A 26,573-nucleotide genomic window follows, 5' to 3' on the forward strand; every position below is an offset into this window, starting at 1 on the left:
GCCAAATGGGTATCCAATAAAAATACACTTATGACTTTTGGAAGCAAATTTATCTCGAGCACGATTAAGACTTTTCGCATAGCAAAGGCACCCAAAAATACGCATATGATCCATAGGTGGAGTTTTATTAAAGAGAAGCTCGTAGGGAGTTTTTCCATTAAGAAGATTAGATGGAGTGCGATTAATTAAATAAACAGCGGTTAAAACACATTCCCCCCAAAAAAAATATTGGAAGAGACGCTTGAAATAAGAGGGCACAGGCGACATTTAAAATGTGATGGTGTTTTCGTTCAACCCGCCAGTTCTGTTGAGGAGTGTCAACATTTGAAGTTTGGAAAAAGACTCCATTTTTGTTAAAAGACGGTGTAAGGCAAGAGAACTCGGTGCCATTGTCGGTTCGTAAACACTTGATTTTCTTATTAAATTGGCGATCCACCATAGCGAAAAAATTCAAAACTTTTTGATGAGTCTCGCTTTTATGACGCGACAAATATACCCAAGTAGAACGGGAAAAATCATCTACTATAGTTAAAAAATAACGAGAACCACATGAGCCATTTTCGGAATAAGGACCCCAAAGGTCACAATGAATAAGGTCAAAAACTGATGTAGCATTGTTCGAACTTAAAGGAAAAGCAATACGTGTTTGTTTGGCGCGAAGACAAATCTCGCAAGTTTTGCTATGGAAAGGGGAAATAGTTTGATTATTATTATGAAAAAAAGAAAGAAAACGAGTAATTTGTGATGATGGGTGCCCCAACCTTCGATGCCAAAGCTCAGTTTTATCCGTAGAATTGATCATAAGTGCCTTGACCGTCTCATTTCGGACACCTTTGAGGTAATAGAGTCCCTCCCATTGCTCACCCGCACCAATCACTATCTTCGAGGAACGGTCCTGAATTAAACATAATTTTTGTGAAAATTGAATAGTCAGTGTGTCGTCAAGCAGAAGACTCGAAACAGAAATTAAATGACATTGCAATTTAGGTGCATATAAAACATTTTTTAAAACAAGACGTGAGGAAAGGACTATATCGCCGCACTGAGTTGCACTTGTTTTATCGCCGTTAGGGAGGCCGACTGAGAGCGGTGATATAGACCGAACATTAGAAAAATGAGTTTGACATCCCGACATGTGATAGGATGCCCCCGTGTCAATTATCCATGACGAGAGAGGTATGTTACCGTTTAGACGATCCGAAGACGATGCCTTATGTGACTGCCAAAGTTGTGTAAGTTCAGCAGCTTGAGAAGGAGTGAGATTATTGAGATCAATTGTGTCCAAGGCAGAGATAGGTGTCGAGGAGGACTGACCATGAGGCACGGACTGACTTACCAGAGTAGTAAAAGGCGGCGGGGCAGTATGGCCAGGCTGAGTGACCATGTGAGCACGATGAGGGTGAGTAGAGGAGCGTTTGCTTCGACTACGTTCATCGGGTACATAGATGGCTTGGCTCATGTAAGTGGCATCGGGAGGTAAATAAATACGGTCACGTGGCCCATCCCCCCACCAGTCGGGAAATTTCCCAGTAACTCGAAAACAAGTGCGAAAGTTGTGGCCTGGTCGACGGCACGCAATGCAGGAGGGTTTAACGGGGATGACGGGCTCGGTATTTTCAGTGCGGGTGGTCTGATTTCCCCTATTTTCATGAGACACTCCCCCTGTATTCCTACTGCCATAGTTAACATTAGTGGCATAAATCATGGGTTTGGGTCGGGTTTCGATTTGAGATTCAATGGTATTGCGCATACCTTCCTCCTGTAACAATCGACTATATATGTGGTTCATAATAGGAAGGGGTTCGGTGCCAAGAATATGGGAGCGAAGGACAGCGAAGCGGGTATCAAGACCCATAAGAAAATAGTGTACCCGTTTTTTTTCATGACGGCGATCCAATAGAGAAACCAGATTGCAGGTGCATGGGTTGCAAGCACACGCAGGGATTGGATCGCTGGCGATGAGATCGTCTCAAAGCCTTTTAATACGGCCATAGTAAGACATAATCGTCTCCGTCGGTCCCTGCTTGCAAGCAAGAATATCATATTCTAATTTAAAAATATGAGCATCGTTTATCAGAGCGAAGCGTTGCTTGATGTCAGTCCAGAGTTGAGTTGCTTCATCCCGGAGTGAAATCGTATTCTTGAGATCGGTGTCGATGGAATTAAAAATCCATGCCGTCACTAGCGCGTTTGCAGAACGCCAAGACTTGAAATCGGGATCGGTTGTTTTGGGTTTCGAAATAGTACCATCGATATAATCTAACTTCCCTTTCGCAAGGAGAGCGAGTCGGAAATCGCGAGACCAAGCATCGTAATTAGAGCCATTAAAAACGACTTGAGTAATTTTTGTGCCCCGGTTTTCGAAGGGAACAATGGAGAAGGATGAAGTTTGTTTAGGGTCGACGTGGGATTGATCGGAATTGGTCATGATGAAGTGAGGAGATTTTGAGAAATGGAGGCAGTGTGGTTAATTATAAAACCCTTAAGCCTGATACCATATTACAAATCGCAGTGTGTTAACATATCGAAACGGATTATTGTATTGTATTCACTTGTGTTTACATACAGACTATAGCTATGTATATATACATCTCAATGCTTGAGTATTTACGGAAACGGAATAATCACAGCTATGTATAAAATATGTACAATAGGAAAAGATCTCAAATTGCCTTATTTGAGGTATACGAGCAACGGCTCTTTGGAGGAGCTGAGCAACGGCTATGGGTTTATTACCAAACTAGCGTGATAGCGATTGTTATACGAGATTTGATAAGAGGCTAATTTCTTTAAGCTATCGCTAAATTCTAGAAAGACTCATAACATCTCATCAAATAGAGTTTGAATAGTTCTCTCGATCTGATCATCGGGAATAAAGGGGGTGCTGAACTCCACTTCGATACACATGTTTACGTAGATAATTCGATATTCCTTTCGATTCCTACGAAATATTGTAACATTTACTATACTTTTTACATAAAGATTAAGGAACTAAATAATATCAAGTACGAAGTTGTCTGTGTGGAAACAAGATTAATATCTTTAGGTACCTTGAAGGTCGTAACTACTCTCCTACACTTTGTGATCCACTCTTTAGTGCAAAGGTTTCTGGGTTTGGGCCACGGTTTTAGATGCGTAATCTAATAAAAAACGTTAATTTACTTATAATAATTTAGTGCTCAACAACGAATGATATAATTCTCAAACTTAAACACAGGAATTCTCAACGATATTTATATATCACGAAGATTCCAATAACACAACATCAACTAGAGTCTTCACAAGAGTGCTTGTGGATGCTAAATTACAAAGTAAGGGATAGATGACTGATTACCTCCATGATCGGATAGGCTCACCATGCTATTTCTACTGCTAATGCTAATTTACACTACGCCTAAGAGACTAATCTAAAGATACACTAAGTACGTAGTTGCTGTTGTTTCAGTTGTAGTTTGGTTGAATGAAATGCCTCCTTATATAAGCATCACCCGACTCTTTGGAAAATACTCCTTAGTGGGAGGTGGTTGATAAACCGTCGAGTCTTCTTGAAGCTTCATACGGGCGCTTATCATGCCCCTCAGCCCAACGTTCATCCATTTTGACTTCTTGGACTCCATTTGTCTTCAATCTTGATTAACATAATTTAGGTTAAATAAACTTATTCCTTAGTTTTCAGGCCTGCGTACCCTTAGAATAATAAATTTAATACCTTAACTAAATTAGGCGCCAATAAAAGTATATTTTCGGGCCATTTCAATATGAAAGTGTTGCGTTGACACATACATCATGAGTATCCTAATAAGTAGGCCAAGTTACCTAACCACTAGCACCGCCCACCAGGCCAGAAGCCACCGTCCCACCAACCAAACCACCACGCCTTCCACCATTGATGGTAATTGATAACCAAGATACGAACTGACCCTAATTTTAGAACAAAATTATTGATAAATGAGTTATTCTTAATTGCAAAACAAAATAAATTACTTCACTACTGGAAGAACTTGGAGATTTCAATCCATTATTAAAGTTTTACAACAACTGAATTCAATTTTAGGGGAAAAGGCATAATCAAAACCCAATTTGTCTATAGATTTAGGAAAATGGTATAACATGGAAAGTTAATGAAAAAGTGTATGGGAAAGAGTAATATCCGTATGTGAAAAAGCAATACCGATAAAATATGGCAAATTTAACATAAATAACCCAACCTTTTAATAATCTTCCAAAATTAACCCAACCTTTTTACTTAAACAATAATAACCCAATCTTTTAACCCCTCCAACAAACATAACCCAGTTCACCATTACTCACCAAAACAAGATTTCAAACCACCATCTTTGAAATTTTGGGTTTATGGCCTCAATCAAGTAAACAATGACAACCTTTTTCGTCAAATCTTATTGTGTAAATTCTAACATATGAACTGGGAATGATAAGATTGCCAAAAAAATTGTTTGCTTCGATGCATATCATCTAATTCTAATTCATCTTTTCTGGGTACTTGCAAGTTACAATTCTTCTACCGTTCTATTAGCTCATCATATGCGTTCGACGGCTGTTTTCACTTTTTTAATTGCTAATGATTCGTGGGGAGTCGTTCGCCTGATTGAGGTCGGAAATAAAAAATATCTGAAGATAAAGGACTCACATGGAGGTTTTTGCGCCGGAGATTCAACTCCGGTGAACAATGGGTTATTTTTGTAAGATGGGTAAGAAGGTTGGGTTATTGTTGTGTAAGTTAAAAGGTTAGGTTATTTTTAGAAGATTGTTAAAAGGTTGGGTTATTTTTGTTAAATTTGCGATAAAATATTATCCCTATGTTCCCATTATTTATTTGTCTATTTAATTTTGACTGTCTCAGTCAATCATTTACCTTTTTATTTTAAAAATGATTTTGGCGAGCAATTGAATCCCCTTGATTTGATCCACTTGTATTATATTATAATTGACCTTCTTTCCTTTTCTTGGTCTTTGTAACAAAACCAACTGCAAACAAATAACTTGGGTCGAGAGAGTCCATATCCTAGTTAATTTAATTCTAGCTTAGAATAGATTATCTTATACTTCCTCCATTCAACTTCACTCTACCTATTTCACTTTTATACTCTATTCACAATTGTGTGTTCAATTTCGATTTTCTCTCGATACGTAAGTGGAAATATATTCATGTGGGATCTTGTTTGATTCGTCTTTACGAGTATATTAAAAATATCGAACTTTTATATTTTTTGCAAATACGTAGCTAACGATATTTAACGCGTAAAACACGCGTTGACAAACGTGAAAAAAGAAAGTGGTAGAGTGGAGTTGAATGGAGGAAGTAAAAACTACATACGTTAATTTGATTCACTCGTTATCTTATAATATATATCCTTGGAATTGTAACCAAAAAAAAAAAAATATACCGTAAGAATATATAGTTGCTGTTTTCCTTATTTTTTCACCATCTTCTCTCTACTCTTTATATTTTTTATTATATTATATTTATTTATATGTTTCTTTAATTATTTCACAATATTCTTTAATTATTTGGAGGAATATTTAAATTAAAGTTTAACAAATAATTGGAAAGTTGGAAGTGTATGTTAGCATAACCCTGGTTTTTATGAGTTGAGTCGTCGTCTAATATCTGAAAGTTTTTAATTTGAAATTGTTATTATTAGGGTAATTACACTTGATAAGCATGAAATTAAGGTCCCAAAATCGTATATGTTCGTGGAAGGATGACCGAGATAGGTTGAGTGAATTGCCAGATGAGGTAATTATTAACATTCTCTCATGTATGCCTATCATTGATGCTGTTAGAACTGTTTTACTTCGTCGTTTTGGAAACCTTTGGACCTTTATTCATACTCTTAAGTTTGACTATGATGAATTTCGGGACAAGTTAGGTACTAAGGGAAACACCCAACATAAGTGGTTCTGTCGTTTCATCCGCAATGTTCTGATGCTTCACCAAAATCTCTCTATTAATACATTTAATCTTCATATAGAGTTTGACAACGCGGCTGTGGATGATCTGAGTGAATGGTTCAGATTTGCGTTGGATAGACAAGCCAAGGAAATCAGATTATCTGATGAAAGTGATGAATGTAATTTTTATATTAACTGCAGTTCGATCTTGTGTAACTTGACGAGCCAATTTCTAGTTACACTTGAACTCGAGTATTGCAATTTAAAGGGAGAATTGCAAGTTAATTTGGGATCTTTAAAGAAATTGTCACTTTACTTGGTTTATATGAGTGATGAAATTTTCGAAAGATTTATATCTGGATGTCCTTCGTTGCAAGAACTGGTTATTGAAAATCCTTATTGGACGAACGACCTAAGTTTTAGTGCTCCAAACATTGCTAAATTATCTCTTTTTCTTACGTGTGATATTCAATTGCATGATCCTTTTTCGCTTCATTTTCCCAACCTTAAAAGTTTGTATTTGGAAATCGACTTTTGGGGACTGAACATCATTGACGTTTCATCTGTTCGTGATATTTACGTCAAATATTTTAAAATTCCCGTGAATTTAAATGACGATCAATCATTTACAACCAAAAAAATGTTCGGAAAACTTGAAAATATTGAAGTTTTTCAGCTGTCGAATGATGCTTCTAAGGTATGTACTTCACCTTTCTTCTTGAATTTTTTTTAAGAACACTTTGTTTTGTGTCGATGTATTGCTATGTGACGATGATTGAGAAATTACTAATGTCTATTCCCTTCCATTTCAGCCATTTCTCTGTGCAATACAAGATATATTGCTTTTCCGACATAAATGGAAGCGTATAGTTTTGGAATTGCAGGAGCTCTCTGACACCTGCCTTTTAGGCATTTATCATTTGATGAGAAGTCTAAAACAATTTGAAGAACTCGATATATACACCACAAAGGTACGTGTATTTAGTACCTACAAGTCTAATGATAACTTATTATATATAGAATATTCATTTGCCTATTTAATTAACGGTAAGTCATTTCTTTTCGAAATAGCAGGCATTCTATGCTAATACCGATTTACAACGACTAGAACTTCCTTCTCCTTATGTGACGCCACAACTTAAGACCATCACCCTGTATGGCTATGGGAGAACTTGGAGGAGTCAGCTTCAGTTAATAGAATTCATGCTCAAAAGCGCAGCTGCCTTGGACAAATTAGTAATTGTCCCCATGAAAGGTCATGGATTAAAAGCAGAAGTGGAGCTTGAATTTGTTAAGAATGTCTCGAATTTCCCGAGGGCCTCACCAAGCGCCAGGGTAACGTTTGCCTGACAAGTACAATTTTTTTTAATTAGTATATGATAAGGTTTTGTTTTTGTGAAATCTAATGGAAAACAAGTTTATGATGGTGTTTAATTGGCGTGACGCCTAATTTTGGTGCAATGACCGTGATTAAACCGTGATGCCTGATTTTGAGACGAAAAGAACACTAGGATTGTATCATTGCATATAACTCAAGTGTCCCGACAGAGGGATGATTTTGTTGGTTGCAGATGGCTCATATATGACTAGTAATACGATGTTTGTACTCTCGATATGAAACTATATATGGATCATCGATCTACAACCATACATGTTCGTTGTAGTTGTTCGTGGGCCAAATATTGACCCAAAAAATTCTCGAAATGTTCTGATGTCTTCCACTGATGTATATTACTCTAGCCTCGTGTAAATTAGTAAGTTAGCAATCACGAATCAAAACAACGTGAGATGGCCTTTGAATACAAGGCTGAATATACCACACGAGATTAAAACAGCGCGAGTTAGCAATCACGAAACAAAACAGCGTGAGATACATCCTTATTTTCTCATTCTTATCTTCTCATACTTATTATCTCCATAAAATGGGACGGTCGGACTGGTTACGGGCTCGTTAATCTAGGGGTCGATCGGTTAAAATACCAGCCGAGTGTATTTCAGGTTTGAAAAATATATGAATTTATATACAGATCCGGTATATAAGGGATTTTGAGTCAAAAGCGGGCGGGCCTCTGATTGACCAACGGATAGGGCCGGGTCAAGTTTTTGACTCACCTTCCATAAAAGCTACCCTAATCTTTATCGGTAAATTACTCTTTCCTTAATCCTCATGCCCATATTCTAATTATTAGGCCCTATCGTGTAAACCACATGACGCGGCCTAGGCCAGCTGGACCACGTAATTTTTTTTCCCATTGCATTCGTCTCGTCGAGATAGGAGAGAGTATTATTTATTAGCATAATACTGCTAACCATCCTAACTTTAGCTCCTTATTTCATTAATTCAATAATATATTCTTTTATTATTTGAAGGGATATTTAAATTAAAGGTAAACAATCTTATCTTTATTAATTCAGAAGACAATACTCAATCCAGAACGTGCCACGTCATTAATTCAGGATTTTTTTTTATTTTTTTTATTTTAGAAATACATGTTATGGTGGGACCCGTTAGTGTGCAATGTATTTATTTCTTCAGAATTCCGGCTATACAAACATGCGACAAATTCCGTCTTAGAACAAATACTATGAAATAATTTTATACATTCCGAATAAATGAAATTAATGGCATATAAGCGGAATGAATTACAAATCGTAATAAATGAAACTAATTAAAAATAAATGAATTACATAATTTTAAAAAACAAATTAAATAATAATAAAATTACATAATTACGAGAAAGAATTACATTTAATTACGGGATTGAATTACATATAATGCGAATAAATTACATGCATAATTTTTAAAAACTAGATAGTATGATAATTTTTTTTTTAAAAAATCCTTTGTTATTTCTTAAACCATTGCATATGAACATAGATCGCTCATCTAGACCAACTAGATAAGTACAATAGAAATGCAAAAAAAAAAAAAAAAAAAAAAAAAAAAAAAATAATAATACATCCAAAAACATTAATACCGGCCCAAATACATACCCGTGCAATTTTGCACGGGTTTAAAACTAGTTAATATTTATATTTCTTTATTTCAGAATCGGGGAAGTGGTGATTTAGCCCCATAATTCTTTAAAATTGTGAAATTAAGTCACATAACTCTAAATTGGAGTAATTTGGCCCCAATACTTATACATAAAGTGAAATTTGGCCCCAATTCAAATTGTATCTAATTTCTCCTTTGAAATCAATTTCTCTTTAAAATAATAAGGAAAAAAAACTTGTACTCTCCATATACGTATTACAATTTCACATTTTCCGTACATAGTTGTTTTTTCATAAACGATATACATTCTTCAAACTTCTGTAACAAAAAAAAATCAAAGTAGTAGCAGCCATAAGTAAATACTCCCATGTTTGACATGTCTATATATTGAACAACCATATAATACACCAACACAAATTCTCACTTTAGACTTGACACTTTTCGTCTAAAGTTGTAGACAGATAGTGTCCCACTTGCCCTCTCACTTGCATTTTGTGTCCGTCTACAATGAGACAGATTGATATACCAACTAATGAACATAAATATTTCTCTAATTAATCTAATTTAGTAACAAAATAAGACGATTTAAATGATAATAACAAGAATATATTACCTTTTGAGTAAGGTAAGATTAGATTGGGGTAGAAATTGAGGTTTAGCTATTGAGATTTTGAGGAGAATTTGGTGAGAATTTGAATTGAGGCCAAATTGCACTTTTTGTATAAGTAATGGGGCTAAATTACTCCAATTGAGAGTTATGTGGCTTAATTTCACAATTGTAAAGAGTTATGGGCCTAAATCATCACTTCCCCGGAATAATATAGGGTTATTTAATAACAATAATCCATCCTAAGCTTCTCCTTCCCCATTTAATCCATCCTATCAATTATCCCATATTAATCTTATCTTTACTATCATTTAACTTATTTTGATACCATGGAACTTATTTTGATACCATGGAAGGGCAACTTGTTACACAGGTCACCCCTTCATTTTACTCCTCTCTTTAATTAAAAAAAAAAAAAAAAAAAAAAAAAAAAAAAAAAAAAAAAACACAATCACCACCGTACTTACACCTTACCAATCTTCTTCTTATACCAAACTTCTTCTTCTTCAATTAATTGAAAACCTCAATATAAAACCTCTATAATCCAGCCCATTTGACAATCATCTTCGTCTTCAATCAACACCTCAATTAATTGAAAACATCAATTGAAACCCAAGAACTATCGTCCTATAAACCATGACAAATTCTAGGTTTTGTAAAATCAATTAAAATTTGTTCTTGCAGCTTATAATCCATGACAAATTCCAACAAAATCAACGGGTTTATAATCCATGTATTTATAATCCATATGGGCAGGGGAGGGGGAGTAAGGGGTTTACGTTATTCGGGGAGTATGTGGTTCGGTGGTGGCAGGGGGTGATATTGGCGGTGCAATCTGAGGTTCAGGGTGGTGGGGTGGTAGTAGGGGTGGTATCGGATAGTGGGATCCGAGGTCCGAGGTGGTGGAGGGTGGTGATCTGGTGTTTGCCGGTTTAGTGGTAGCGACGGAGATAGGTTGTAGAGAGCAAAGAGGGAGATGTGTGTGACAGTTGTTTTGGGTTTGACGGTGGTTGAGGATGGACTGATGGAGAGGTTAGAGTGGGTAGGAAGGAGGGAGAGACTAAATGACTGATTATTATGGTTTATTGATTTTAGATTTCCTTTTGTGAATGGAGGGAGTATGAAGAAATGAAGAAGTAAGATGAAGTTTTGAAGAATGGTAATGGAGAAATGTAGTAGAAGAAGAAAAAAATAGAGGTCCCACGTAATGACCTGCTGGGCAACCGGTTTTAGCAGGTTAATTTTGGGACAAGATCAATAAAAGTTAAATGATAGGATAGATCAGATTAATATGGGATAATTAATAGGTTGGATTAAATGGGGAAGGGAGAGCTTAGGATGGATTATTGTCATTAAATAACCCAATAATATATTGTTTTGTTATTCGAAGGGATATTTAAATTAAAGTTAAACAAATACGAAGTAAATGGAAACTTGGGAGTATCAGCGTAACCCTGATTTTTATGAGTTGCGTCGTCGTCTGATAATTGAACCAAGTTCTTAATTTGAAATTGTTAATAGGTAATCACACTTGATAAGCATGAAATTAAGGCCCGAAAAGCAGATATGTTCGTCAAAGGAAGACCGAGATAGGTTGAGTGAATTGCCAGATGATTTAATTGTGCGCATTCTTTCATGTCTGCCTACTATTGATGCTGTTAGAACTGTTTTACTTCGTCGTTTCGGAAACCTTTGGACCTTTATTCATACTCTTAAGTTCGACTATAGTGATTATCTTAAGAAGTTTTTTAATTGCGAAAGACGTATGATGTCATTCCGTTGTTTCATTCGCAATGTGCTGAGGCTTCACCAAAATCCCTCTATTAATACATTTAATCTTTCTATAGTGTTTGACAAGGCGGCTGTGAATGATTTGAGAGAATGGTTTAAGTTTGCGTTGGATCGACAAGCCAAGGAAATCAGCTTATATGATGGTTATGTTTTTAATATTGATTGCAGTTCGATGTTGCCTAACCTTACGAGCCAATTTCTAGTTACACTTGATCTCAAGTATTGCAAATTTGAGGGAGAGTTGCAAGTTAATTTGGGATCTCTAAAGAAGTTATCACTTTACCGTGTTCATATGAGTGATGAAAATTTCCAAAGATTTATATTTGGATGTCCTTCCTTGCAAGAACTGGTTATTGCGGATCTTTATTGGCCGAATAACCTAAGTTTTAGTGCTCCAAACATTGAGAAACTATCTCTTTTGCTTAATGAGGGTATTCAATTACAATCGAGTTATCCTTTCTCGCTTAATCTCCCCAACCTTAAAAGTTTGTATTTGAAAATCGGCTTTTGGGAACTAAACATCATTGACGTTTCATCTGTTCGTGATATCTACGTCAAATATTTTAAAGTTCGTGTCAAGTATAATGACTTACAATCATTTACAACCAAAAAAATGTTCGAAAAACTTGAAAATATTGAAGTTTTTCAACTGTCGAAGGATGCTTCTAAGGTATGTACTTCACCTTTCTTCTCATGTTTTTCATTTTTGTATCGATGCAACGATGATTGAGAAATTATTGTGACTACTAATTTAATGTCCATTCCCTTCCATTTCAGCCATTCCTCTATGCATTACAAGATGTACAACTTTTACGACATAAATGGAAGCGTATAGTTTTGGAATTGCAGGAGCTCTCTAACAGCTGCCTTTCAGGGATCTATTATTTGATGACAAGTCTAAAACAGTTGGAAGAACTCGATATATACACGACAAAGGTATGTATAATTGTTGTCATGTTATAACTTATTGTGTGACCACTTCGCAATTGAAATCAAAGTTGTTCATACAAGAATGTACGAGTATAAACTGATAGATGAACCATCTCAACCAAACAATTATATTTATTTCCTATATAAACTCTTTCATTTGCCTCCTTAATTAACGGCAAGTCTTTTCTCTATGTAATACCAGGCTTTCGATGCTTGTACGAAGTTACACCGACTAGAACTTCCTTCTCCTTATGTGACGCCACAACTTAAGACCATCACCTTGCATGGCTATGGGAGAACTTGGAGGAGTCAGCTCCAGTTAATAGAATTCTTGCTCAAAAGCGCACCTTGCTTGGACAAATTGGTAATTGTCCCCATGAAAGGTCATCGATTAAAAGCAGAAGAGGAGCTTGAATTTGTTAAGAATGTCGCCAATTTCCGGAGGGCCTCACCAAGTGCAAGGGTAACATTTGCTTGACAAGTATGGTTTATGAGCTAAACGCCTAAACGAGACAACTTCTCCGGTAAATGAGATGGGTAAGTCTCTTGTATACCAGTAAAACTCGAAATTGGCAAATGGTTTCTCCATAAGTATATGAGCTGGCGAAATCAATTACATTTCCCAAGGTTCGTCTTTTTTATGCATTTTTCTTTCTATTTTTGGATATTATTCAATTGACATGCAATTGTTAGCATCAAATTCAATACTCCGTACTACTTTTTAGGTTGTTTATTGTTATCAGAAGTTAGTTTTCGCCGATTTTTATTGATTTGTGTTTGTTTTTTTGTTGTTTGGTGAAGATTTGAAGTCGTTATTGAAGGATGATAATGTGTATAATTCCGCGGCGGATGAGGCGTTTCCCCTGTACCACAAATGTCACATGATTTTTTTCGAGTTTCCGATAGAAGTGGTGATCTAATGCGTTTTCTTTGTCGCTACGATTTTATTTTTGAGCTGATTAGTCTCTTTCGAGTAGTTTTAGGGTTAATGCTTTCGGAATGTGGTTTAAAGCGCGTATGTTTTTTTTATTTTTTTTTTCCTGTGTTGCGGATTTTTGATGAAATTGAATGATTTTACGACCATTGAACTTTTAGGTTTATGATGGTGTTAAATTGGCATTGAAGTGAGTTAGCAATCCCGAATCATAACAGCGTGAGATGGGGTTTGAATTCGATTCTTAATACTTTGTTTGTCTACGTCAAGTCCTCGTTATAGTTGGGAATTGACCATTCCTCAGACACTAATGAAAATCCATCTCAACTTGAATTGACTGCTTTCCTAGCATATCTCGTTGAACCAACAGCTTTATGATTTTCCTAAATCCCGCTAAAATAGCAACATCAAATCTCAATTTCATCTCACAGCTCCAAGTAAAAGGGCTTCGTAACAAAGTAGGACACACAAGTCCAAAAGGGCTCACACAGCAACAGTATGATGTATGTGTCACAACATAGCTCCTACTAAGATGGGCATATGACGCTTCTATGTCATGCGAATTGTAAGTCTAGATACTACTCAAGTATCTAACTCAAGCCACTAGATTGATATACAAAAGATCCAATTTGATACTTATGATTCGGTTTAAAGCTTTAGTGCGAAAATAGGGCGTCTTCTCATGCTTCGACTACAAAAGTCTCATCTTAGACTTACTAAGGCGACTCTATAACGAGTCAATATCTTTCCATAAAACTTGTGTACAAAGATAATCTCCAACACTTGTTAAGTGACTCAAACTCATCTTGCCCACTACACAAGTGTCAAGGCGATTACATGTGTGACTAGGCAATCTAAAAGCTTGGTAATATCTTATGTGGCTCACCATGCAACAAAAGCATATGAAAATTTCAAAAAGATACAAAATCTTTATCTAAAAATGTCCACAATCAAACACATCCACAACCCAACAAGATTAAAACATTAAGTTGACTCTTTCGCACAATTAGCTCAACAAATAAACTAATTAAGAACACATCTTATAAAATACAATGGGTCTTGGTATAGACGGGTGGGGCGAACAGACGGGTAAAGACCTCTAATAAAATGGGTAGGGGACAAGGTGGGGCACCCCCATGTGCTTCCCACTTTATAGCAAATGAGTATTTTGTGAGGGAAAATGGTATCCGTCTATACGTATAGACGGATAGTGTCCGTCTATAATAAGAATTTGTGTATAAAATAATGCATCAACTATATCTTATTAATTAGTTATTTTTTTACTTAATGACAACACTTAGTCCCACATAGGTTAATGTCCCATAAAAGTTCCTTACCCTTAGATTTCTTAAAACATTCCCATAACTTGTATGTCTCATTCTCCATAAAATGCAAGTACTTGTATATCACATTAGTCCCATTTAAGTGAAACCTCTCATCAGGGCCGTCTCGAGATTTAGTATACTACATTTATTTATTCTTACATTTACTATGATTTCTAGCCCAAAAATTTGGGGGCCCTGTGCAGCCGCACGGGCCCAAAGACGGCTTTGCCTCTCATGTATATCACTATAGTGACAGTATGACTTATATTATGAGGGTTGCATCTTTTTAATTCAGATATACTTTCTTTTTTTAAGAAATCTAACGGAAAGGAACTTTTATGATGTTCTAAATAAATGGCCATTAGATTGAACTTTTAAGAAATCTAACGGAAAGGAACTTCCAAGATTTAGCTCATCTTTGTCATTTGCGATGAAAACTTCCATTTTCTGTCAATCTTTCAGGACTGTTTAGCAGAAAAATTATCTGTATATGGGGTTGATTGAGAAATCATCGAGATTACTAATGCCAATCTTTTCTCCTGTAAATAGGTAGAGAAGCAGGTGAAAAGCGCTCAAAGGAACCCATCAAATAACAATGAGCAAGCTCATGAGCCACCCTATTAGACTTTCTACTAACAAAAGACCACAAAACGGAATTAAAACTCATACAAACCGAACTAATCTCATCAAGGACCAAGAAAAATTCACTGCGTCCCTGAACTTGTTTTTGAAGAGCTTCCACCACTGATTTGCAATAACTCTCAAAAACGACATCCTTATGCCCACGCCCCACCAACCTCTTCGAGGAGTTAAAGTGGTGTTTACAGATCACCTTTAACAAGAGTATATTTTAACTTAATGAGAAGGGTTATTTAACGGAAATAATCTGAACTATTAGGGTCCTTCTCAAAATACTCCATATTTTAAATTAACTTACAATACTACCAACTTATACATCCCTTCCTACATAATAGAACAAGTGGAAGGGCTACCTGTTTTACCTGTTGCCCTTGCTTAAAAATTTTTTTTACTAATTATTTTTTAGTCATTCTTCCTTTTTAGCTTCACCATCCCCTTATACCTTTTCTTCTTCCTTTCTTTATACGACTTGGACAAACTCTTTGAGGTTGTCTCTTCAGATTCATCTTTCCCTTATTTTGAATCAATGTCTCTATTATGTTCCCTCAGAACATTTTCATCCTCTTACGAAAAATGATATGGAATATCAGTTTCATTATCTTCATCAACTTTGGATGTCCGTATGCGTTTTTTCCCGGTGATACAAAATAAAAGTTTTCCATTAACCATTAAGACTAGTTTATTTCCTAGTTAGATTATTACTAGTTTTTAGGAAGTTTACTTATTTCTGCTTTCCGTTATTTCTTTCCTAAAGTGAGTTTTCTTATTGTACAAGAATAATATCTCCTAAAGGTACTAGGGTTAGATGATTGTAAGCCTATATAAGGCATAGGGTGTGCTACATTTTAAACACAGATTGAGGTATTGAATAAAAACAGTAAGTTTTTCGTTTACAGTTGTAAACATCGGTTCGACGAGTTCGTTCCAAAACTGTTATTGTTTGACGCATTTTCAAGCATTAACCCGAGTTATAATCAATAGGTCTTGATTATAGTTCACCATTGTTCGATCTATAGGTCTAGATCGCGCAAATATCTCATTATTTCGATTTCAAGACAGATTTCAAATCAAATATCCTTATCTCATTATTGTTCATTTTCTGTTAAACCGCTTCCGCGCAATTTTCGTATCATAAGTGGTATCAGAGGTTCGGCTCTTAATTTTCCTAAATCTAGACGGTCCTAGGCGTGTCAAAGCCAAGTTATTAATTGAATTTCTGATTGTGATTGGAGTTCAAGGGTTAAACTCAAGCAGGTAGTTTGAGGGTTAAATCGGTTTTGATCCAAGGAACACGATTCTAGTAACTTGCTACTCAAGGCGTAATAGCAAAAAAAAAAAAAAAAAAAAAAAAAAAAAAAAAAAAAGACGTTTTTACTATTCACGTGTACTGTTCATCCGGGAGAAAAAAAAAATATGTCGGCAGTGTTCTCGTTTGAAAGGTTCTATGAGGAGAAGGTAAAGTTTGATCCGAAATTGCCTCCTATTTTTTATGATTATAATAGATGAGGAGACAATTGAGGTTATTGGTGATGTTATTTTTCAAGAACAAGATCTAGTTAATAAGTGCATCCGTGGAAAATTATTTGGTAATGTTGATCTTGGGCATAATTATTTTATGAACCGGATTCATGTAATTGACATAGGTGATTCAAAAATATTAAATCTTGATCTCGTGCAAGAAGAGTGGTGGGGTGGAAGGCACGAGCTCATATGGGAAAAGATGGATAAGCTTGAAGGCTGCATTGAAGACGGCGAGCTAAAAAGGGGAGCAATGATTTTCACGAATAACTTCATATTCTTAGTCAATTTTGCATCTGAATTTGCGAGGATTGTATTCGATCCCGGTGGATTCCATGGGTCTAAGAATCGGGACGATTCTTTTGAAAAAAAGGGAGTATGATACAAAATAAAAATTTTCCATAAACCATTAGGACTAGTTTATTTTCTAGTTAGATTATTACTAGTTTTTAGGAAGGTTACTTATTTCCGCTTTCTGTTATTTCTTTCCTAAAGTTAGTTTTCTTATTGTACAAGAATAATATCTCCTAAAGGTACTAGGGTTAGATGATTGTAAGCCTATATAAGGTATAAAGGTGTTGTAACACCCCTGATTTTCGGCTAAAATAAAACTATCTTTTATATATAAAACTCGCCGAAATACAGAGATATTATAATTAATATAAAAAGTTTTTATTACAAAGTGTCTCTTAAAATAAAATATACAAAATGAACTAAAACTTTTACAATGTCTTTGATAAAAACTCTGGACTTGAAAAAAACTCCATTTTGAACCGCAAAGAAAGTCACCTGAAAATAAGACAAAGAGGGGCCTATCCTCATGATGGATAGCCCAAAAGGGAGAAACGCGTCAGCCGGACCATACCTTATAAGAAACATAATTCTCGATAAACCATGATAAAAGTAATATTCTCGATACACTAATGTAAACTAGCAAAAATGCTAAAATGCTAGTCTATTTCATACTCCCAATTTCACAAGTATCTGATCACTACTTAACACAATCTCACGAGGAAAACATTGATTTCTATATATTATTTTGGTACTTAATCCAACACATATTCAACCATGTTTTACCAACCTACTCATCTCACAATCAAACCTGTTAAAATGAAATATAGTACTAGTACATGCTATTATATAACAACTAGAACAATCATTATAAACCACCAACCACAATTACTTTTATCATATCAACACCTAATAACGTACATATTCATCCTCGAACAATAGTAGTTCACAATAGTAGTTCTGAAATCAAAGGAAAACCATCAAAATCTAACTGGGATTGTTTATAAACTTTCCCAAGAATCAGTATATAAACAACAGTATCCATTTAAAAAGGAAAGGGCGACAGGACAACACATAAATAGGGTGAAGTAATTAAGTAATAGAACAAAAGGAAAGGAAAAAAAAAAAAGAAATTGATTCATTTTAGTATTTCTTATGACAAAATATGGTGAACACCTCTATGTCAAGTCGAGAGTATCTAATTATGGCCGGCTGACGTAAAATTCACTCCACCTCATACGATTAGTAAAGGCATTTTTTTTTTGCTGGGCTCGCTACTGCGGGTTATGAGCCAAACTATAATCCTCGGCATTTTTGTACGCCTGGCTCGCCACTGCGGGTTATGAGCCAATCTATAATTCTTGGCATTTTTGTATGCCCGGCTCGCCACTGCGGGTTATGAGCCAATCTATAATCTTCTGCATTTTTGTATGACCGGCTCACCACTGCGGGTTATGAGTCAATCTATAATTCTCTAAAGGCATTGTACAATGCCCGGCTCGGAGGCCAAAGTCCCAACTTTATATCTAGGTACAACTTTAATTCAAGTATAGAGTAAACTCATCTAATCATCAAATTAAACATTACGCCATCTAACCAAAATGAATGTATTCATATCTCATAACAATCAAATCAGAATCGCTTATGTAATCCATTATCAAATTAACTTCTTTCATTTACAGACTCCTTGATTTTCACTCCCTTAACAACTTAGCTAACACCTAATTTTAGCTTGTCACCCCTAATTAATCGTTAGCTATAACACTATACCCATGAGCATGTGAAATTGTGAACCAATGACAAAGGATCTCCGCTTCCGCATTAATCCGTTCCCCAATATGTAACCTCTATGTGCTATCTCTCTCCATGCTGTGAACTACTAATCCTCATTCCATGTAGCAATTAATCCATGTAAACAATTAACCCATCTCAAATACTCTTATATTTACCCCATATCCCAACTATTATCTAACAATATAAAATAAAATAGCTCTATTATACATAAAGTATAAACGATTTATCATATACTACCTTCAGCAATCAACTTATTAAATGAAACATGTACAAGTATATAATCATATAATCCCAAGCAACATTAATAATATTAGGATCGGTAGAATCGTTGTTGGACCTTTAGTCCTAATTAATTGTTTTGATAATGACAGTAATGATTTGTATGTGGACTTAATATATAAACATATGCGTGTAATTGTGTGCTTAAGTTTTAATTTAGAAAGGAACAATTACAATGACGCAAGCTTGAAGTTTGGACCAAGGAGGTACAACTTCAAATATACTTGATCGATGTTTTCAAGCGAGATCAAGATTGGAAATCAACCACGAGACTCAAGATGAGAGACTTGTGAAGAGACGATTCGTGTCAAGATCTACTGAAGATTAGTTAGTATAGGTCGTCATCCGGTAATGGTTTTACTTTGTTTGATTTAAAGGTTAGTGAAGTTATGACCTAATAGACATAACTTCATTGCTAGACAAAAATGATGCGTTAATTTTTGGAAAATATATTTTTAATGGTTTATAAAAATAAGAGAGTATTTATTTGGTTGGAATTAATTAATTAGAATTTAAGTTAAATAAACTATTGGTTTGTAATACGATATTTATATCGTCATGCAACCTAGGGCTTTAACTAAATTCTATCTCGATTTGTTGCGGGCTAAAGAAGCAAGTAATGGACCGATGGAGGCCTAGAGGCCGGCCAAACCCTAGGTGGCCGAACCCTAGGTGGGCCGAGCTCTAGGGTGGCCGAATCCCTAGGGAGGCCAAACTCCTTCCTCTTGTTTCTTACTTGTTCATCAAGTTTTATATTTCCAGAACATTCCTATGCCCTAATTCCAGAACATTCCAAACCCTAATCCTCTCTACTATAAATACTCTCATTCATTCAACATTAATTGTTGACACACACATCTACAAATTTCAAGAGAGAAAAATATTTTTAAGCAAAAATCATTTGAGCTTTAATTCTTATTTTCATATTTGCTTATACAAAAATCACGCATCAAATTTGTCAATCACTCGAAGAAAAATCGTTATTGGATAATAAATACACAAGGATAGTATACTCACTCGCATAACGTGAGATTAGTATTTATCGTTGTATTTTTCTTATTAACGTAAGAGCAACCTAGAGTATTTAGCGATACTCAATCTGAGTTATAATCATATAGTTGATTATACGAGTGGATTGGTAATTTTTGTAATCCGGAGAAAGGTACTAAAAATTATTAATCGAGAATAGTGGACGTAGGTTTCGACTTGTGAAAACCGAACCACTTCAAAATCCTGTGTGTCTCTTTTCTCTCTCTTTTATTATTGTTATTTCGATTTTGCGTTTATTGTTAATAATTTAATTAGTTGATTTTAATCAATAAAATCAAGTAATTAATTTATATCATATATTTCGAAAAAGCGGTCATCGTTTTTAATACTCAATTCACCCCCCCCCCTTTCGTATTCGATCAATAGACTCCACAATTGGTATCAGAGCCTCGTGCTCTTGATCGCCTAACAGCTAGAGTTGATCGATTTTTTTTTTGTAGTCTATTTATCGTTTTTTCCGCTGCATTTATTTTTTATCAAATGGATTCCAAACACCTAAAGTGTCCTATATTCAATGGGAAGAACTATGGTTTATGGAAAAATATGATGACCCACTTCATTAAGGGAAACGACTGGGAGTGTTGGTTGATTATCAAGAATGGTCCTCATAAGATCTTACTTGCAACCAGTAATGGCACTACCGTCGAAAAGAAAGAAGAAGACTATATTGAGGCGGATTATAAAAAGGCTGAGAAGAATTCAAAAGCAATAAGCTTATTGCAAAACGGTATGATTGCCACTGAATTCGATCGTTTCTCAACCAGTTCATCTGCCAAGGAAATATGGGATGGTCTAGAATTAGCCTATGAGGGAACCACTGTTGTCAAAAAGCAACGTATGGCATTGCTAATGCGAAAATACGAGCTGTTTGCCATGGAGCAAAACGAGCCAGTTGATAGCATGTCCTCTCGCTTTTCTAGCATCATCAATGAGCTAAAGAATTTAGGAAAAACTTTTGACTCCGAGGAAATTGCTAGAAAAATACTCAGAAGTATGTCTCGCAGATGGAGACATAAAGTATCTGTCATAGAAGAATGTAAGGACCTAACTTCATTATCCTATCAGGAGCTACTCGGAACCTTAATGGCTCACGAGATTACTCTTAATCAGGATGAGGAAGAAGTTGGCACAAGCAAAAAGATGGCCTTACAAGCTGAGTCTAGCAAAGTTGATGATTCTTCAGATATTGAAGATGAAACTAGTTTGTTTGTTAAACGTCTTAGGAAAAAGCCCTTCTTTCAAAATCAAAATAAGACCAATAACAAATCAAAGCAAACCCCCAAGAAAACTTTTGAGTCAAAAGGGTCTTTCTCTAATCGTGGATGCTTCAAGTGTGGTGATAATGATCACATGATCAAAGATTGCCCTACATGGAAGAAAATTAAAGACAAAAATCTGCGTGACAAAACAAAGAAAGAATTCAGGCAAGTTATGATGGCATATTGTTGGGGAGACTTGGACTTTGAAGATGGCGAATCCGAAGATGAAGAAGAAACTGCCAACGTTTGTCTAAGTAACGTCAGTCTTGACCTATTCTCCGAAAGCGACAACGAAAGCAATGCTTCAAATTCTGAGAGATGTCTTGTTGGAAATTCAGATTCAGATTCAGAGGATGATGAGGTAAATTATCTTGACCTTAAAAAGCGTGTTAGGAAACTTTCTAAAGATAATTTACTCAAATGTTGTGAACATTCCCTTGATCATTGTCATGAACAAAGTCTAGAGTTAAAAGACCTTAAGGAACAGATTTTAGATATTGCTGAGGAAAACCAACTTCTGAAAGCCAACGCCAAAAAGCTCAAATCTAAAGTTATGGCTACTCCAGCTACAACTTCAGACATGACAAATGCTGAGAAGAACGCTCTTGAATCAAAAGTTAAGGCTAGTGATGCCATAACTTCAGAGCTTAAACTCAACATTAAGAATCTTCAAGCTAAAGTTACGGCTAGTGATGCCATAACTTCAGAGCTCAAACTCAACATAAAGCATCTTCAAGCTAAAGTTACAGCTAGTGATGCTATAACTTCTGAGTTGAAGAAAGTCAATGAGATCTTAAAAGATGAGCTTAATGGCAAAGATAGTGTGGTTTCCGAACACAAGAGAGAAATTGTATTTCTCTCTAAGCAATTAGATGAAGCTAGTAATAGCATGTCCAAACTTAAGGAACAACATGAAATTGAGAAACGTGTCTTAAATGAACGTTTTGATAAATTTCGTGATAACTTTGAGAAAGGTAGCTCTTCCAAGGATTCACATGAAGATCATTCAAAATGTGAAAAAGAAATTGAATCCTTGAAATAATTACTTTTACATGCTCGAAAAGTTCATGATAAATGGGAAGGAAGCACAAAGGTCTTAAATTTCCTTACTGAACAATCTGATAACAACATGAAGATGGGACTTGGTCATGAATGCTATAGTCGTAGAGACCATGATAAATGCAAATCAAATCCTTCTGAAAATGATTTCAGAAAAAGAAAATACGTTAATCTTCCAGAATACTTGATTTGCAATTACTGTGGCTCAACTGGACATATTCAAGTCAATTGTGTCAAACTTGCTTGGGATAAGAAAAAGAATGTCGAAACTGCTAAGACTTGTGATTTCATAGTAGAAGATGATGTCTCTACTATAGATGAAACCAACGACAATGAAGAACGCAATAATGAGTTTAGATGGACTTATGATATGGCTTTTGATTACTCATCTGTTCCTTCAAAATCAACCAAAATAAATGAGAATCGAAAGCATACATTCAAGCCCAAAGTTCAAAACTCTAAACCTAGAGCGTCTCATGAAGGTACTAGACCTAGAGCTACTTTTGTTAGAGCAAAACCTAAAGTACCTTATGTTCCGATTGTTAGACAACCCAATGTCAAAACCAAAAGAATAGTAAGACAAGTATGGGTTAGGAAGGATCAAATATATAGAATTACTAACCATAAAGGACCCAACCTAGCTTGGGTACCTAAAAGTTGTATTTGATTCATTTGCAGGTAGAAGTGAAAGAAAATAATCTATGGTATCTCGACAGTGGATGCTCGAGACACATGACAGAAGACAGAAATCTTTTTCTTTCACTAGAGCCCTTCTTTGGAGGCAAGGTTACCTTTGGAGATAATAAGAAGGGTACAATTATTGGAGTAGGAAAAATTGGAATTTCAGCCTCTCATTCAATCGATAAAGTATATCTGGTACTAGTAATGTTTTACTTGAGGGTCACCGTATGAGGAATGTGTATATGATTGACTTAAATGCTGTCAATACAAATTCCTTTACGTGTATGAAAGTAACTTCTGATGAGTCTTGCTTGTGGCACAAGAGGTTTGCACACGTTAGTCCAACTATTTTAAAGAAACTTAAGTCTATGGATTTAGTTGAAGGCTTGCCCTCAATTAATTTCGAGCAAGAGACAATGTGTGACTCATGTGCCCGCTGCAAACATGTTAAATCCTCTTTTAAACCTAAGAGAATAGTTAGCACTAAACGACCACTTGAGATGGTACACATGGATTTATGTGGACCTATGAGAGTTAGAAGCCGTGGTGGATCAAAGTATGTATTTGTTCTAGTCGATGATTACTCAAGGTACGTCTGGCCAATCCTTCTTTCTTCTAAAGATGAAACTTTCGATGAATTTGTGGTATTAATGAAGCTTGCCCAAAATAGATATGATAATAAGCTTATTTCGATTCGGACGGATCACGGCACGGAATTTGACAATCAATTATTTATAGAATACTGTAGGGAAAATGGTGTGGGGCATAACTTCTCCGCACCACGTACCCCACAACAAAATGGTGTCGTGGAACGTATGAATCGAACCCTAGAGGATATGGCTCGTACTATGCTTTTGTGTAGTGGCCTTCCTAGAAGCTTTTGGGCAGAAGCCGTTAGTACCGCATGCTATGTGCATAATAGAGCTATGATCCGACCTGTTTTGAAAAAGACTCCCTATGAACTTTTAAGAGGGAGAAAACCCAATATATCACATCTCCGTTGCTTCGGAAGCAAATGTTTTGTCCATAACAATGGAAAAGACAATTTAGGAAAATTCGACCCCCGAAGTGATGAAGCTGTTTTTCTGGGATATTCGGATCATAGTAAAGCTTACAAAGTGTTCAATAAAAGAACCTTGCCCATAGAAGAAAGTGTTCATGTTCGCTTTGACGAAGATAATGTGTTTGATAAAGTCAAACAGAAGAAGAGGATCCAGATGAGCCCGATTTCTTTCTAGCAAGAAATGAGCCTTTAAATGAAGAAGAAGATATTCAAGGTATCAATGATGAACTAGAGAATTCTGCAAACGATCCTAAGAGAAGTGATGAGTCCATAGTTAATGATACTATTGAACCTTCCTTGGATAAAGAAAAAGATCTTGAAGTTATACCTAATGATGTTGTAACTTCCGATCCAAATCATGATATTTCTAATGAAGTTAGTGATGCTTCTGAAGAAAATCCCGAGTCCAACTCAGGGGGAACAAATCATGATTCTTCGTCTGCAGATGATGCTAGTCCATCAAATGATAATGAGCCTAGAGTTCTCAAAAAGTGGAAACATCAAAGCTCCCACCCTTTGGACAAAATCCTAGGGGATCTAGAGCAAGGCATTAAAACTAGAAGGTCCTTGAATAATTTTTGCTCGTTCTTTTCGTTTCTATCAACCATTGAACCTACCAATATTAAGGAAGCTCTTGCTGAACCTGATTGGATAACCGCTATGCAAGAAGAGCTTCAACAATTCGAACGCAATAAGGTATGGCACTTAGTGCCACGACCTAGTGATCGAACTGTTATTGGTACTAGATGGGTGTTTAGAAACAAATTGGACGATACAGGACTTATTACAAGAAATAAGGCACGACTAGTTGTCCAAGGCTACAATCAACAGGAAGGGATCGATTATGACGAGACCTTTGCACCTGTAGCGAGACTTGAGGCTATACGTCTCATTATTGCCTTTCTTTGCTCATAAAGGAATGAAACTGTTCCAAATGGACGTTAAGACAAAGATTTCTTAATGGTTATTTGGAGGAAGAAGTCTATGTAGAACAACCTCCCGGATTTTTAGATAGCAAGTTTCAAAACCACGTTTATAAACTAGACAAAGCCTTATATGGTTTGAAACAAGCTCCAAGGGCATGGTATGACAGATTATCCAAGTTTTTGTTACAAAATAATTTTACAAGAGGATCTGTCGATAAAACCTTGTCCCTAAAATCTGAGGGTTCAAATTTACTTGTTGTGCAAATTTATGTAGACGATATTATATTCGGGTCTACTAATGAAAAACTGTGCAAGTATTTTTCTGATCTAATGACTTCTGAGTTTGAAATGAGCATGATGGGAGAACTGAAGTACTTTTTAGGCTTACAAATTCAACAAACAAAGGATGGTATAAAGATACACCAACAGAAATATATCAAGGAACTAATCCGAAAGTTCGGTATGGAAAATGCAAAATCATACGATACACCTATGGTACCAGAAAAGAAGATGACTATAGATGAACATGGTAAGTGTGTCGATGAGACTACATATCGAGGTATGATTGGTTCACTTTTATATTTAACTGCAAGTCGTCCTGATATAATGTTTAGCGTATGTGTTTGTGCTCGATTTCAATCGTGCCCTAAAGAATCACATATGATTGCAGTTAAACGTATCTTGAGATATTTAATTGGTACATCTAATTTATATTTATGGTATCCACTTGAGTGTAATTTCGATCTAGTAGGATATTCAGATGCAGATTATGCTGGATGTTCTTTAGATAGGAAAAGCACTTCTGGGTATGCAACGTTTGTTGGACCTTGTATTATCACATGGGGATCAAAGAAGCAAAATTCAGTTGCAATGTCTACTGCTGAAGCCGAATATGTATCTGCAGGACTGGTATGTTCTCAATTACTTTGGTTAAAGCAACAACTATGTGATTATGGTATTAATGTAGGTCGTATGCCTATTATGTGTGACAATACGAGTGCTATAGTAATTTCTAAGAACCCTGCCCAGCACTCGAGGACCAAACATATAGATATTCGACACCATTTTCTACGGGATCATGTAGAGAAAGGCAACATTTCACTTGAATTTTGTAGTACTGAAAGGCAATGGGCTGATATCTTGACTAAGGCATTAGCTAGAAAACGCTTTGAGTTATTGAGACTTGAGATTGGTTTAATTAGTGATAATTAAATCCGTCATAATTATGTCTGGGAACCTGAATGACTGGCTAGGAAGATAAGATTGTACGATTGTGTCCGTATATTTTTGTTGCAAGTTTAATTATGTTAAATAATATTTATTTTACGTGTTATATCTTGCTTATGTGTATGGTAGTATTTTATATTCTGCATAATCACATTTCCTTACAAAAATCGACAAAATCTACAATAAATTGCCTTAATATAATAAAGATAATTCTATCTTATTATATTCCTCCACAAATCCTGCCTAAACTCCATCAAAGATTTTCTTTCCTAATCTTATATCAAATAGG

The 26,573-nt window shown here is 35.7% G+C and overlaps 3 protein-coding genes across 3 annotated transcripts; 2 read left to right on the forward strand and 1 right to left on the reverse strand.

Annotated features, from left to right (window-relative positions):
* Positions 1-1,969: 1,969 nt before the first annotated feature.
* On the reverse strand, positions 1,970-2,428 carry LOC141594706 (uncharacterized). The gene has a single exon (XM_074414705.1). It carries the CDS (start codon positions 2,426-2,428, stop codon positions 1,970-1,972), a length of 459 nt encoding a protein of 152 aa, XP_074270806.1.
* A 3,255-nt stretch (positions 2,429-5,683) lies between these two features.
* LOC141594707 (F-box/FBD/LRR-repeat protein At5g56420-like) lies at positions 5,684-7,263 on the forward strand. The gene is made up of 3 exons (XM_074414706.1): positions 5,684-6,610; positions 6,726-6,884; positions 6,988-7,263. Exons 1-3 carry the CDS (start codon positions 5,684-5,686, stop codon positions 7,261-7,263), a joined length of 1,362 nt encoding a protein of 453 aa, XP_074270807.1.
* A 3,787-nt stretch (positions 7,264-11,050) lies between these two features.
* On the forward strand, positions 11,051-13,237 carry LOC141594129 (putative F-box/LRR-repeat protein At5g41630). Its single transcript, XM_074414319.1, has 2 exons — positions 11,051-12,245; positions 12,442-13,237. The coding sequence occupies exon 1, from the start codon at positions 11,059-11,061 to the stop codon at positions 12,037-12,039; it is 981 nt and encodes a 326-aa protein (XP_074270420.1). The 5' UTR covers positions 11,051-11,058; the 3' UTR covers positions 12,040-12,245; positions 12,442-13,237.
* Positions 13,238-26,573: the final 13,336 nt, after the last annotated feature.

Source organism: Silene latifolia, chromosome 8, assembly GCF_048544455.1.
Source record: "Silene latifolia isolate original U9 population chromosome 8, ASM4854445v1, whole genome shotgun sequence".
Lineage (NCBI taxonomy): Eukaryota > Viridiplantae > Streptophyta > Magnoliopsida > Caryophyllales > Caryophyllaceae > Silene > Silene latifolia.

Bases quoted from the DNA above. Each gene is read 5' to 3' on its own strand.
- LOC141594706 (XM_074414705.1), bottom strand. From the start codon at position 2,428: ATGACCAATTCCGATCAATCCCACGTCGACCCTAAACAAACTTCATCC.
- LOC141594707 (XM_074414706.1), top strand. From the start codon at position 5,684: ATGAAATTAAGGTCCCAAAATCGTATATGTTCGTGGAAGGATGACCGA. The intron at 6,611-6,725 runs GTATGTACTTCA...CTTCCATTTCAG, and splicing joins TGTCGAATGATGCTTCTAAG to CCATTTCTCTGTGCAATACA. The intron at 6,885-6,987 runs GTACGTGTATTT...TCGAAATAGCAG, and splicing joins TCGATATATACACCACAAAG to GCATTCTATGCTAATACCGA.
- LOC141594129 (XM_074414319.1), top strand. From the start codon at position 11,059: ATGAAATTAAGGCCCGAAAAGCAGATATGTTCGTCAAAGGAAGACCGA.